The 13,319-nt window shown below is 38.1% G+C and overlaps 1 protein-coding gene across 1 annotated transcript; it reads right to left on the bottom strand.

Annotated features, from left to right (window-relative positions):
• Nucleotides 1-7,406: 7,406 nt before the first annotated feature.
• Nucleotides 7,407-13,242, bottom strand: LOC131573325 (putative Dol-P-Glc:Glc(2)Man(9)GlcNAc(2)-PP-Dol alpha-1,2-glucosyltransferase). The gene is made up of 3 exons (XM_058827183.1): nt 12,937-13,242; nt 12,534-12,731; nt 7,407-10,738 (listed from the first exon to the last, which is right to left on the bottom strand). The coding sequence occupies exons 1-3, from the start codon at nt 13,099-13,101 to the stop codon at nt 9,683-9,685; spliced, it is 1,419 nt and encodes a 472-aa protein (XP_058683166.1). The 5' UTR covers nt 13,102-13,242; the 3' UTR covers nt 7,407-9,682.
• Between the last annotated feature and the right edge of the window lie 77 nt (nt 13,243-13,319).

Below are 13,319 nucleotides of genomic sequence, written 5' to 3'. Positions count from 1 at the left end.
GACAGTCTGTGGCACATGCTTAATGGAGAAGAAAGGCCGGCACAAAAGGAAGGACAGCAAAGCAAAAAGAGGTACAGCTTATGGTGGGAGGAATGGGATCACTCACCCTAGAAAGGGATGAAAGTGGAGGCTGAGGGGCCCTTACTGTGGAATTTATTCCTGGCCTAAGCTTCCTGCAAATGCACACAGCATTACTTTTATTTTTTTTTTCTTCGTGCAACTTTCTTCAGGAATACCCTACCATTTTTTCTTTTATTTGTTATCAAAATACAGAAGTCCTAGTGAAGGTTCAAAGGAAAATATCAGATTAATAAAGATATTTAGAATGATGAAAATGCAGATGAGCACATGAACAAGTAGATTAACTTTTCCAGATCTGGTGCACAGCTGCTTTGTACCTTATATGAGCTGACAACAGGAAATCTGTCAAAAGAAATCTTTTCAGTTTTGTGTTTTCTTGTATTGTTCCATTGTTATAAATATTAAATGACAGTTTTACAAAAAAAAAAAAAAAAAACAACAAAAAACAAGTAGTCACTGTCCTGAGTCTTATTTTATTTTTTAACATTATACGTTCTAGTGAATATACAAATCCAAAGATCTGTAAGGTCTTTATGCCTGTTTCTTTCAGGCTGTAAGATTGAGAGCACAGAGCTGAAGTGTTTCCAGAGGGTGTTATTATTTCTTTAGCATGTAGTTCCTGTTGATTTATATCCTGTAGTGTCCTTGGAGAATGCAGTATTGAAATGAAAACAGATCCATCTCATGAAGTTGTACTTACTACAATTTCAATTAAATTAGTGTGTGGGTAATGGAAGAGAGACTTGGATTGTAATTACCTTCTTCAACTCTGCCTTGGAAGTGTATGTTCGAAGGACCAAACAAATTGTCAATATCTATACACTTGCAGAGTAACGTGAAAGATTAAATCTGATACCAAATTATCCTGTCTACTTTATGCTAGATTTAATGAGAAAATAAAGTATTGAGTATATTCTGTCAATACACACTGTTGTTTGCATTTTGACTGCAGGTTATAGATTGATTTGGTCAAAGTATTACTTGTGTTAATGCATAAACAGTTCTTTAATGTAATAAAACAGACCTCCAGACCAATTTTTTATCCAAGAGGCAATAAAGTCACGTTGAGGGAAGAGGATTTTGCATGGTGAAAGAAAACACAAAAAGAGCTAAGAACATTTATCATGAGATCCATCACAACAAAACCCCTGGAAATCTTCTAAAGCTCTTTACAAAAGACAAGCTGATTTTGACAGGCTATTTTTTTGCCAAGTAACTGCAGACTATCAGTTAGATGCTAGGACTCACTTTAAAGGCTTTTCTTACTTGCTTATTCTCTGACAAACTGATGGGCAAGAAAGTTCAAGAGCATCATGTATTCTATTGTGTGACTTAAATAACAAGGTAGAATCTTCACAGGTGTTAATACCTTTGATTCAGATTCAGTAACAAACTACTTACTTTAACTGATCTTTGCTGGAATTGCATGCTAAGGTTTATAGAAGACTTAATTGCTAGTAGGATGGACAGTTGTTTTCCAGAAAGACTTCTATTCACAAAGAAGTTTTAATTATAATGCTAGGTTTTGAAAGTGGAAGTTGATGGTGATGGTGAGTTTTTATTTCATATCAAAGGCTTTCTGGAAAGTTAGCTGATCTGAGAATTGGTTAAAACAATGCCTAAAGTTCTTTAGCCCTCAAGCAGAGTGTTTCCATGTATTATAGAGTACAGTGAGCCCCATCAGGGCAAATGAAATTTGGTTTAGTCAGTATAAGGATAAGAAAAGCAGGGTTCCTTACAGGATTCACATAATCTGAATACATTTATTTGTAACTTGACAGAAAAGGAAAATACTTGTGCTCAAACTCCACAAAGAAACTGTGTCTCCAGGCAAACACAGCCAACCTCTCAATACAACAGCAAGCTACTTGAGTTAGCCCTGGCTTTAGAGATCCAGATAGTTATCAAGCAATTAAATTTGCCTCCACAAGCATTTAACTTCAAGGAGCTCTACAGGAAACAGCCAAATCATAAATTGCTCAGCCACACTGAAACTTCACATGCCCTATTATTAACATAGTAATAATCAAGGAGAAGTAAACAAACTGTTGTGTATATCTCCAGCCACTTCACTAATAAAGATGAAAGCAGTTGTTATGGGAATTGCTAATATATTTATTTTGGACTTATTTTTCCATTAACTTGACTTTAAAAGTCAAAAATGGATGCTTCATGCACAAGGTAGCCAGCATGCTCCTCACAGTAAGAGTATCCAAGCATACAAGGTGCCACAGACCTTGTTTCAGCTAAATAGAGCAGGGTGCACAGTAGAAGTAGATGATACTTTTTATAAACGGAAGATCTCAAAAGTTTTGTGAAGTCTTCAATTATATTAATCATAACTTCTTTATGTGCTGAAAATAAAGCTAGGGAAAAACAAACTGGGATGTCAAATTCTCGTATCTCTGAAGGGCAGTAGGTTAAGAGGCTGTTGTGCTGTGAGCTGCACATACCAGCATAAATTATATGTATCTACACAAGTGGAAGGGGAAAATGGGGAGAATTGTCTTTGCACAGATGTAGCTAAAAGATCGTAACTAGAGAGAAAAGGTTCCTAAGAGTAGAATTAACCCCTGCAAAAGCTCATCTAATGAAATGGAAAATTCATCACTACTTGACTGCTTTAAATAGTGTGTTTTCAAAAGATGAGCTCTATTTCAGCTTCAAAATAGTAAACTCTACAGGATTCACTTAATCTGGGAAGTAACTTCCTCCTTGGTAGAAGTTCTTAAAGTTTTGTGGCTTCCTGTCAGGAAAGTAATATATATTTCATAAGCAGTATAGGAGGGAGAAGTGAAATTACCAGTATTTATCTTGAAGGTGAACTTAAAGCTTCTCTCAGACAACAGCAGTTTCCAGAATCCCAAATATATTTTCTTAATTCTTAAGAAAACTGCCAGACACCTAATTTCTTTTTGGTTTTAAGCAAACTTTTCTTCCTTGTTTCAGAAAAAAAGGCAGAAAAATCCATCCTAGTAATAATTAAGGAAACAAACTCACTGTTATTGAAGCAATGTGTACCAATATAAATTTAGCAAGGATACTTACAACTCTTTATTATAAACAGCAAATAAATTATTTTTCCTTTGATGTGTTACTGTTTCTTTCTCCAGGGGCTGGACCTGAAGGGAGAATTCCACAAGGCTTCTTGAGATTTTAAGGCAAGTTAGCAGCACATTGGATTGGGCTGAAACTTTTCAAATTTAGCTAGCAGAGTGATTGCCAGGAAAATCAGCTCAAACACTGGTCATTCTGGCTTCAGTCTTGGATATGAGGCTTCCCCAGCTCAGGAGTGCCCTGCCTGAACAGGCAGTGCTCTAGCAAGCAGCTCACACTAGAAGGGGGTTTCAATAAGATGTCTGGAAGATGAATTCCCACCTTCACAACTCTCTCTATTGTAAAGTAATGCTATTGGTAGTAAGTATGCAGTGCTCAGGAATGCACAGGGCAGCTAGTAAGGAAGGAATCCCACATGCAGCACACAAAACACTCTCACTGCCCTTCACCAGGGTTATGGTTATGCTGTGCTTACTTCCACACACAAACAATGCGGTGGCATTTGATCAGCACTGACCCGAGGGTGAAGTGCTAACGCTGAAATCAGTGATGTTCCCAACTGCATTTCCTTTGTTCTTTTGCAGCTTGTCATTTAAATTTCAGTTCAGCCAGGCAATGCTTTGAGATTTGATGTGAACACAGAAAAATGCAGCATGATTTACATGTACTAAACTTGCAGGTCTGAAGTAGTACCCTAAAATTAGACTCTTGCTGGTGACAATCACCATTCCTTTTTCATTATATTTTCACAAGATTACATTTTGACATTTTCATATCAACCCTCCTTAAAGTATTGTCATAGAAATAATCTCATTACTGAAGATGAAAATGTAGCTAAGGACATGAACTCTTGCAATTTCATCTTTGAAAAAGCATACACTGCTGCTATTAATAGTTCAACCCAATTTGAATTAAATGCATGGGATATTAATTTACATCTACCTAAAAACCAGGATATAAAGCACATGGGAAACTGCTTTAACAATGTTTATTTTTTAAGACACATCAATTTTGTACTATAAACCCACTAAAGTATCCAGATAACTGGCAATGTGAAAATCAGCCAGACAATGCATTGTTTGAGATTTGATGGGAATCAAATGGGAATCAAAGGAAAATGCTGGAAAAGGTGATTTACATATATTAAGCTTCTAGGTCTGGAGGGGGCATCTGAAAGTGGTTTCTGAAACAAGGCTGTAGCCAGACAAGGGTTGGTTTCTTCTCTCATGTAGTAAGTGAGATGACCACATGTAATGGTCTGAAGTTTAGACTGGATATTACAAAAAATTTCTTCATGGAAGGGGTAGTTAGGCTTTGAAATCAGCTGTCCAGGGAAGTGGTGGAATCACCATCCCTCCAAGGGTTCAAAAGGTACATGAATCTGGCAGCTGGGGATATGGTTTAGTGCTGAAAAAGCTGGTAGTGGGTTGATAGCTGGACTCAATGGTGTAATGAATCTTGTCCAACCATAATTATTCTATGATTCCATAAAAATGAAAGCAACTCCTTCCCTATTTGTGACACACAGCTGTGTTTCAAGTAAGCTCACATTTCCTGAACACAGCAAGAACAGTTTTTTATTTACAGATGCACAGCAAAAACATCTTCCAACAAACCAGTTCACTGTCAGATTTCAGCAGATCATTCCCCCAGAGATCCAACCAGCTCTAGCAACAAGCAGATTCTCCTTGCAGCTGGAGAAGACATTCCTGCTTGTGTATGGCAAGCAGCTCTCCCCTATCACCACGTACTTTAGCCAGCCACAGTGCTCTGCTAAATTCAGTGGTGCTCACTCACTCCTGCTCCCAGCAGCCTTGCACACTCCCAGCTACAGCAGCACTGCAATGACAATGACCTGCAGTGTTGCAGTTTAAGGCCTGGTGGTTCGGAAGATCTCGGGATGTAACGGAAAGTTAGTAAATCCCCCCGTCTCTGTTAAGATAGTAAGGCCTTCTGCAACTAGCCAATGCACCTAGGTGTGACGAAAGCAGATGGGAGTAACACAATGACCCTAGGTTATAAAATATTAAATTCCCCTGCAATAAACACCATATTTGCCACCCATCACATTGGTGCTGTGGGTTATGGTCTGTGTGGCCAAGGAGGGCCACCGTGCTGGCTTCTAATTCAGGGTGCTTGCCTTGCTTGAAAACCTACACTGCAGAAATATTTTTCCTCTTGCTTCCAGCTCCTTGTATCCCAACTACCCATGAAGCTGAAGATACAGCATGAGATCCTGAGCATATTCTGAGATCAAGCAGAAAAAATGGAAAATTAAGAACGTTTTAACTACACATGGCTAGGTAGATGAGCATTTCTGTCTCATAGAGACCCTTTTTGTCTGCAAAAGGATGTTAGCAAAATCAATTATCTGCATCTATTTAAAGCATACTTTTAAGAAGGATGTTTTTATACAAATCATGCCTCAGGTGACAGAAAAATGTCATTGAATTGAAAATAAATAGCGTGTCTTATCTAATAAGGGATAAGCAAGAAGAGCAAAGTTTTTCCAGGAGAAAAAATTAGGATGCTGAATATAGACAAAGTTTAAGATAATTAGAAGAATTTTCAGGGACTGGGGTTTACAATTTTTCATTAAATGAAAACCAGATGATGCATTTAAAAGGCAGTATATTGACTACTGTGGGACCAACAGACACTTGAGCATTTATAGTTTGTATGTGCATCACCCAAATAAGAGTGTCAATTTGTGTTTCAGGATTTTTTTCTTCTTAGACAGAAACAAACAGAATGAATATGCAAAGTAAGAATACTGTGAAATTTAAAAATAAAACACCCAAAGGATATCTGCTAATCTGCTAGAAATGACATCTTTGCAACAGCAGGATTTCAAGGTTCATTTTGTTCTCTTAGAGCAGGCATGAAAATTTCACAAGCAGAAAAAAAAGGTGGAAAGACGCTTTACAGACAAACAAAATTTGTCCTAGTAAAACTTAATATACTGTATGTATTTAAAATTAACAATGATATTATAGCTAAATCAGTTACTAAAACAAGCAACCAGCCATGAAAGAACTTGGAAGTTTTCTAATTATCAGAGTGTTGCTGAAACTACATTATGATTTCAAGCACTAAGCACTTGGTCACCTCAACAAGACAGCACAGGACTGCCACCTTGTGGCACAGGACAAAAAACACCAGAGCTGCATTAACAGGACAAAATTCAGATGCCCCCAGACACTATAGAATACTTTTTCCTTACTTTCTAACTGAAGTAATCCATCTTATTTATCAACCCCCTAGAAAATTAACAGATAAAAAATATTCCAGCATCGCTTATGCTATAAAATTCTTGCTGATTTTGAACATGAACATGTGTTGTCAAAGTTAAAAGGAATGAAATATAGAATGCTCACAAATAGCAGGAAATGCAGATCACAGCATAAAGGATTATCAAACTTCCTATCTTGATGAATAACAACATATTTTTAACTAAAAGAAAAAAAAATATTACTTTGTATTTCTTCCCCCACTTCAAAACAATTCAGCCATGCTGTGACTGATGAGCTATTTTTATTATTCCAACAGTTACTGAAAAAACATCTTATTTAAAAGAAAAATTAAAACTGAGTCTTTTTTTTTTCAAAGCAGCCATTATAGAAATGTTATCTATGCTAATTTTGGTTTTACCTTGAATACTTCAAGGAATTTGTGTGATTTTATTCTAGACTGATAATTAATAAAATTTACAAGAAATTAACATTTTAAAGCTGCTGTAAAAAATTTCATTGACATCTGCTGAGAACTGACCTAAAGTAAGCAATTATGGTTCTATTGAATTTCGAAGACCTTGCCAGCATAAAGCAGGATAAATACAGCCTCTTCTGCATGTCTTTAAGGAGAACAGCTAATAAATTAGAAACAACTACAGTGGAAATATTTCAGGGGCAAAATGCTCAAATCCATTTTTCAATGGATTTCAACAGTGCTACTTCTATTTGTCAAAGTTCTAGGAAATACTGATGGAATTTGGAGACCTTTCTTTATGACCAATTCTGATAAAAATATAACCCCTCTGATTTCTGGATTGACTTGGCTAACATTGAATATTACCTGCAAACACCCTCAGGCTCATAGGCAAAAGTGAAAGCATAGCTTTATTCTACAAATACATTCTCCTTTCATACTTTTCTAATTCATCAACTTCCTTCTTTAAATAAACTTTTATCAACTCAGCCTGCTTTCAAATGAGTAAAATATATTAAGCATAATTGTACTTTGAAATTAAAACCTGTAAGTATAAATTCCATTATAAAATATTATGCCATTTCATAGTACTGGTTAAACAGCCCCAACAGGATACAGACACATCTATGTGTAATTTTTCTAGCATCTCCTGTGACAGAGCTCAGTAGAAAGGTATTGTGCTCTAAATTTTGGTGGACTTTTTGCATTCACTTTTCACAACAAAAAGAAACGTTTTAAAATTGTACATATTTAAACTGTCTCTTTTCACTTGAAACACAGCTGCTACTTCTGTTAAAAATAGGAAGCATGGACAGTCTCTCAATGGAGTTGATCACAGACAGCATTTGAAACCAGTAAAAACAGACATGCTGGATAAAACACCTGTGGACTACACAGGACTCTTTGCAAGGGAATGTTTTTCTCAAGGGAATTAACACCTGCTCCCCTACATAAAACCAGAAAAAAACCTCAGATCTAAGATACAACTTGGAATATTAGACAGAGCCCCATGCCTTTCCATGTTACCATTCCAACTCAGTATTTCAGGGCACAAATGAAGTTGTACTTATGCAGGCATATACTCTTTATCTTATGATTTTATTGGCGTGACATACAAAAACAAAATTGGAAGCAGAAGGCACACAAGACTTCCCCTCCCAAATCTGTGATACTGAAATCACAACACAACATTCTGGACTCTGCCAGAACCACACTGGATTATTCAAAAGCAATCAGTTTTGGGTTTCTCTTGTCCCTTCAACTTGAAGAAGCAAATAGGGACTGACTGAAAATGACTTTCCCTATGGTACACATTGACAACAAGTTATCAGGCTGGCAAAAGACCAAGAAGCAAAAAGCAACCTGGCAAATATCTTAAATTCAATACACACACACCTACTCACTGTGAGTGGTTTGAGGGTTTCCTCGGGAGAAATGGGGTTGTAAAGGCATTGAACAGAATCTGAATTCACCACACCCACCACAGTGCTGGTACAGGGAAGGAATTGGAGCCAGGAACAGATCTTCATGTAAAAGAAAACAGTAACAGTACTAACCTCTTGAGAAACAATTCCATGTCAGAGTAACTTGAGTGGTGATAATATGACGTTTGCACAGATTTGGCTGAAGTATTGTCATTACAGAACAATAATGAATTTTAAAAGCTACACAGTACATGAAGTTTTGGACACCACTCTCCCCTGCCACATACATTAGCAATCAAGTATTTTTGAGACATAATAAAGTGATTTACTGACAGGAACCATTACAGCCTTCATTTACTCTGATGATAATGCACACTAGATGCTTTTAAATATAAATATATACATACATACATGTGTGTATACATTGCATTTTACCTTTTTCAAACAAAATATATACACTCACGTTCCATTAAACATAAAAAATACTTAAAAGAATAGTTCAATAATGCCATTAGTACTTCTTGAAGATTACACATCAAAGATCTTTGAAATATTCAGTGCAAGTCAGGAGTGCACTCAGAGCCGATTTCAGCACTAACCTGTGAGCACAGAACCACAGGACATAAAAGCTCAATTATTTAAGAGGGTTGCAATCCACTGCACATTGCAGTCTGACATCTGTAAACTACTCCCTTTCTAACAGGTTACATTATCAACTGCCATTTATGTTTTATTGTACAGTAACATTTATTCCTCCAAAGGTGCACACACATAGCATCCACTGTGTTTTCTAAATAGCAGCTTGAAATAAAATGTTCAAAATGCTCTAATGATTTAAGAGCCTACACTCTGTTTACAAAACTAATGTAAGCATTTACTGACAAAAAAAAAAAAGTAATAAAAATTCAGTGAGACATAGGAGGCTTTGAAAACATTGTACTTCAGTAGTGGTTTATACTTTGACCACTAGTAAACCTAAAGGAAATGGTCTGATCTGAGAAATAAATATGCACACAGATAAATAAAAAATAAGGTTGAACAGGCAGAAATCCTTCTTTTGTAAAAGAGCAGTCTCTGAAACAGAAACTGTTATACCTTCAAGGGCATGTTATGTAGAATTTTATTATATTGAAAAATTACAGTAAACATCTCCCTTATTTTTACATTAATTACAGAAAGGTGTTCTCACATTTCCCCTCATATTCAATTTTAAAATTCTCATAAATTCAATGGATGGAGTATCTTCACATAATAACATATCATGCATTTGGTTGCAACAATATAAGCAAAGAGCTTACTTCCAATTCCAGCTAGGGAAAACAGTCCTTACATGATGCAAAACATATTTCATTCCAGAGTCCAGTCCTGAAACAGAACTGTGTTTTCCTACAGGTATAAAAATATCAAAAAAGTCACCACATAAACCTCTGTACTTCATCACTATTTTCCCATCGGAATGTTCTGTTTAGAAAAAGATAAAAAGTTACAGCATTTACTAAAATATAAAAAGCCAGCTCCAGAAGTTGTCTATATAGAGACAAAAATGGAGTATTGAGCCTATATATTAAAAATGGCAAAATAAAATAACGAAATTCTAGCAATTTTTGAGGAACTGTGACGGCTAATAAACATACAAAGTACATTAAGATCCAGAATATCGATTTTGATTTTAGTGTATCAGCAAAACTCCAGCCAGCAAATATATAGAATGGAACCAACAGGTATTTTACAAGCTCGTGTCTTTGGAATACTTTTCTCCAGACATAAAAGGTATAATGCCTGTTATCCGCTAGTAAATACTTATGGACGTAGGTAAATTTCCAGACCAGGAACAAAGAGATGACAGTGATTAGGCTATACTGCACAGGATGCTTTTGCAATGACAAAAGGAATCTCCTGATTTTAGTAGGGGTCAATAAATGAGGGAATGAAAAAAAAACAGTAAAGGACAGAAAATAGAACAGCTGAGGAAAGTGCAAACAGGCCTCATGACTACTTCTATCACCAACAACTATTCCACCATTGATGAAGACAAAAACAAAGAAGAGAGAAACTAATATGATGTATGGCCAAGTTAAAGCAGTAAGTGTAACTAAGTTTTTAGGCGACAAGAGATATTCAACAAGAAACTGCAGTATTCTGGTCAAATCTGAAAATGATCCTTTCCTGGAAGAAATCTTTTCATCTTTCTTTTTCTGCAACTCAATCTTCCAGGCTTCATTTAGCTTCTCTGCAACAACATTTCCAGCACAAAATACTGTCCACACAATATTTGTCTGACGAAACATGAAGCCACAAAATCCAAGGAGAGCAGAAGTTTTATGATTACCATAAAGGCACATTAAATAGGAAAAGAGAGTAAAAAATACTGATCCTGGATCCGTATAATAAAGGAATGTAAAAAAATAAAGGGTGGGAAATGTTGCAAGAGTTAATGCAGACAAGATTCTCTGGAAACCAGACACAGCCTAAAGAAGAAGCAGAAAAATGTGGTTAGACAATGTCCAATAAAATAGTGCATTGAAAGAAAACTAGTATAATTCTTGAGAATTCCATTAACACAATATAACATCTCCTATGGTCTTTGTTTCCATTATTGCACAAATGCTACATTTTTGTTAAGCTCCTGTTATGTTAATAGTTACACAATGTTAAAATCCAAGTGAAAAGCACAGAACATTACTGCAGTTGTGCTAAAAATATGGCAAAGAAAATACACCAGCTTCTTTCATATATCAGATGTGCACATATTTGTGGCATTAAAATCATGGTAGCAGCATAATTGTTCCCATACTTTGAAGAAGCAGGCTGCACTAATGGGCAGAATAAAAACAGTGGTTTATGGCCCTGCAATCTCATAATGAGATTATGTTTATCTGTGAGACAGCATCACTCTGTGCCTCTACTATCATCTCTTTTGAACCCAGTTCACAGAGAGGCAAACTTCAAGTTTCTAATCTTTGATGCCATCTTCATTGTTTATAATCGTTATAATTAATGAGTCAGAAATTCTAAAAACGGTAGGAGACCATGCCATTAAAAACTCTTCCCAATTATTCCATTCACTACATGACAACAACACTACAAATCACAACATTAAAAAATGTTGCATGATGTTTCTGAATGATGTGGTGCGGGGTGAAACAGCCACTCATCACCTTCAAAGAAAGAAGAACTGAGAAAACACTGAAGTCAAAGAAATGTTGAAGTGTCACTAAATGCTTAGCCTACTGTCATGAAACTTTTTTTTCATTTTTGTTTCCACTTCCAAGTATAAAACTAAAAGTGGAAAAAATTTCCTTAATCTAATTCTGTACAGTGCTACCATGTGCTTAAAAATTAAGAGATTCCTCCAAAATAAACTATCTTTATAGTAAAGGAAGCCTTCAGTTATCAGGGAACAGGAAAAAGATGTTGTAAGGTTAAAAGTCAAACCAACTGACTTTACTAATGCGAAGGATTTCAAATAGACCATTAATCACTAAAACAATTTATTTACCAGAGTGGTGGATGCTCCAGAATTTTAAATATACAGCATTCTTGTATCCAAGCTGAACTGTTATGGTCTGGATGTGTGGACAGCTAGACAGGTAAAAACTGGCTGGATGGTGAATGCTACCCAAAGGACAGTAAAAACCCAAGTACCACAGGGATCTATATGGGGACCTGTTCTGTTTTATGGCTTTATCAAAGACAAGAAAGCAGCAAAGGTACACCAAGTCTGTAGCTGACACTGTATGGGCAGGACCAGGCAATTTGCTCAAGAGCACAGGCGTCATCCAGAGTGACCCATACAGGCTGGAGGAATGCGGTAACAAAAATATCATGAAATTCAACAAGGACAAATCCAAATGCCTGGAGCCAAGAAAGAAGAAATCCCCATAAATGACACAGGCTGCTCACAGAGCAGCTGAGGAGCTTCTGTTCAAGTTTTGTGAGGACTCTTAAGCAATTCCAACCAGATGAGCACTCAGACCTTTTGGATAGTAAGTCTGCATATGTACTAACTTTTATTTCAGTGGGACTCCTATTTATGTGCAAGATTAATTATTAGAGGACTGCACCTTGTGTGAGAAAAAATATATTAAAAAAAAATTAGATACTAGGAATGTGCCTTCTTGGCCAAACTGGTGGTGGTACTCACAGTTCTATAAAGCTGAGAACATCTCACACGGGTAGTGAACATACACTAAGCCATCAAAGTTGCTCGTACGAGTGCAGAAAATTATTTTACTTTATTTAGTTTATTTACTTTAACCATACCTTATTCTTCTGATGGATCTTGAACAGAAGCAAATACAGCAAATAGAAGTTCCCAGCACTGAAGAGGAGGTTGATAAACCTGAGCATTCCCACAGAGCACACCACGCTTCCCGTCCACCCGAGGAGCCACGCCGCGGGCTTCACCACTCCCACGGAGAGCAGGTACAGGCCGGGCAGCGTGGTGATCATGGGGTCCCACTGCAAAGCGACACACACAGCGTTACGGAGCCGCTGCCGACACAGGGCCCCGAGCCGCGCCACGGCCACACCGCCCCGCCCGGAGGCTCAGACGGCTCCTGGCATTGCTGCCCTGAGGGTTCCGAACTCCGAGCGCGCTGCCCGGCGCGCTGCTGCTGCACCCGGAACAGAGCCCGCCACCCTCGGCCCCCAGAGGCTGCTGGACCTGCAGGAAGCGGCCGTGGCAATAGGCCTGCGCCTGCGGGACGTGGAACACCTCGTCCATGTAGGGCCCGCGCTGTCGGCGGCTGACGGCCGCGAAGAGCAGGCACGACAGCAGGAAGGCACCGCTCATGGTGCCCGAGAAGCCGTAGGCCTCGGCCCGCTCCATGCCGGCTCCGCGCCGGCCGCGCTGAGGCCGCCCTTCCGGGGAGGGGCGGGCGGCGAGCGGCGGCAGCGGCCGGCGGGACGGACCGCGGGACCGCGGGGCCGCGGCTGCTGCGGCGTCGGGAAGTGCGGGGATTCTTGCGGAAAGCTCGGGGATTCCTGTGGAAAGCGCGGGGATTCCTGTGGGAAGCCCCCGGCCTGAGTGGCCCCGTGTTGTTAGCG

Source organism: Poecile atricapillus, chromosome Z (genome assembly GCF_030490865.1).
Source record: "Poecile atricapillus isolate bPoeAtr1 chromosome Z, bPoeAtr1.hap1, whole genome shotgun sequence".
NCBI lineage: Eukaryota > Metazoa > Chordata > Aves > Passeriformes > Paridae > Poecile > Poecile atricapillus.
Note: the sequence above shows the minus strand (reverse complement) of the source record. Positions and strands in the feature narration are given on the sequence as shown.

Bases quoted from the DNA above. Each gene is read 5' to 3' on its own strand.
- LOC131573325 (XM_058827183.1), bottom strand. From the start codon at position 13,101: ATGGAGCGGGCCGAGGCCTACGGCTTCTCGGGCACCATGAGCGGTGCC. The intron at 12,732-12,936 runs GTCCAGCAGCCT...GTCGCTTTGCAG, and splicing joins GCCACGGCCGCTTCCTGCAG to TGGGACCCCATGATCACCAC. The intron at 10,739-12,533 runs GTATGGTTAAAG...CTTCTTCTTTAG, and splicing joins AGATCCATCAGAAGAATAAG to GCTGTGTCTGGTTTCCAGAG.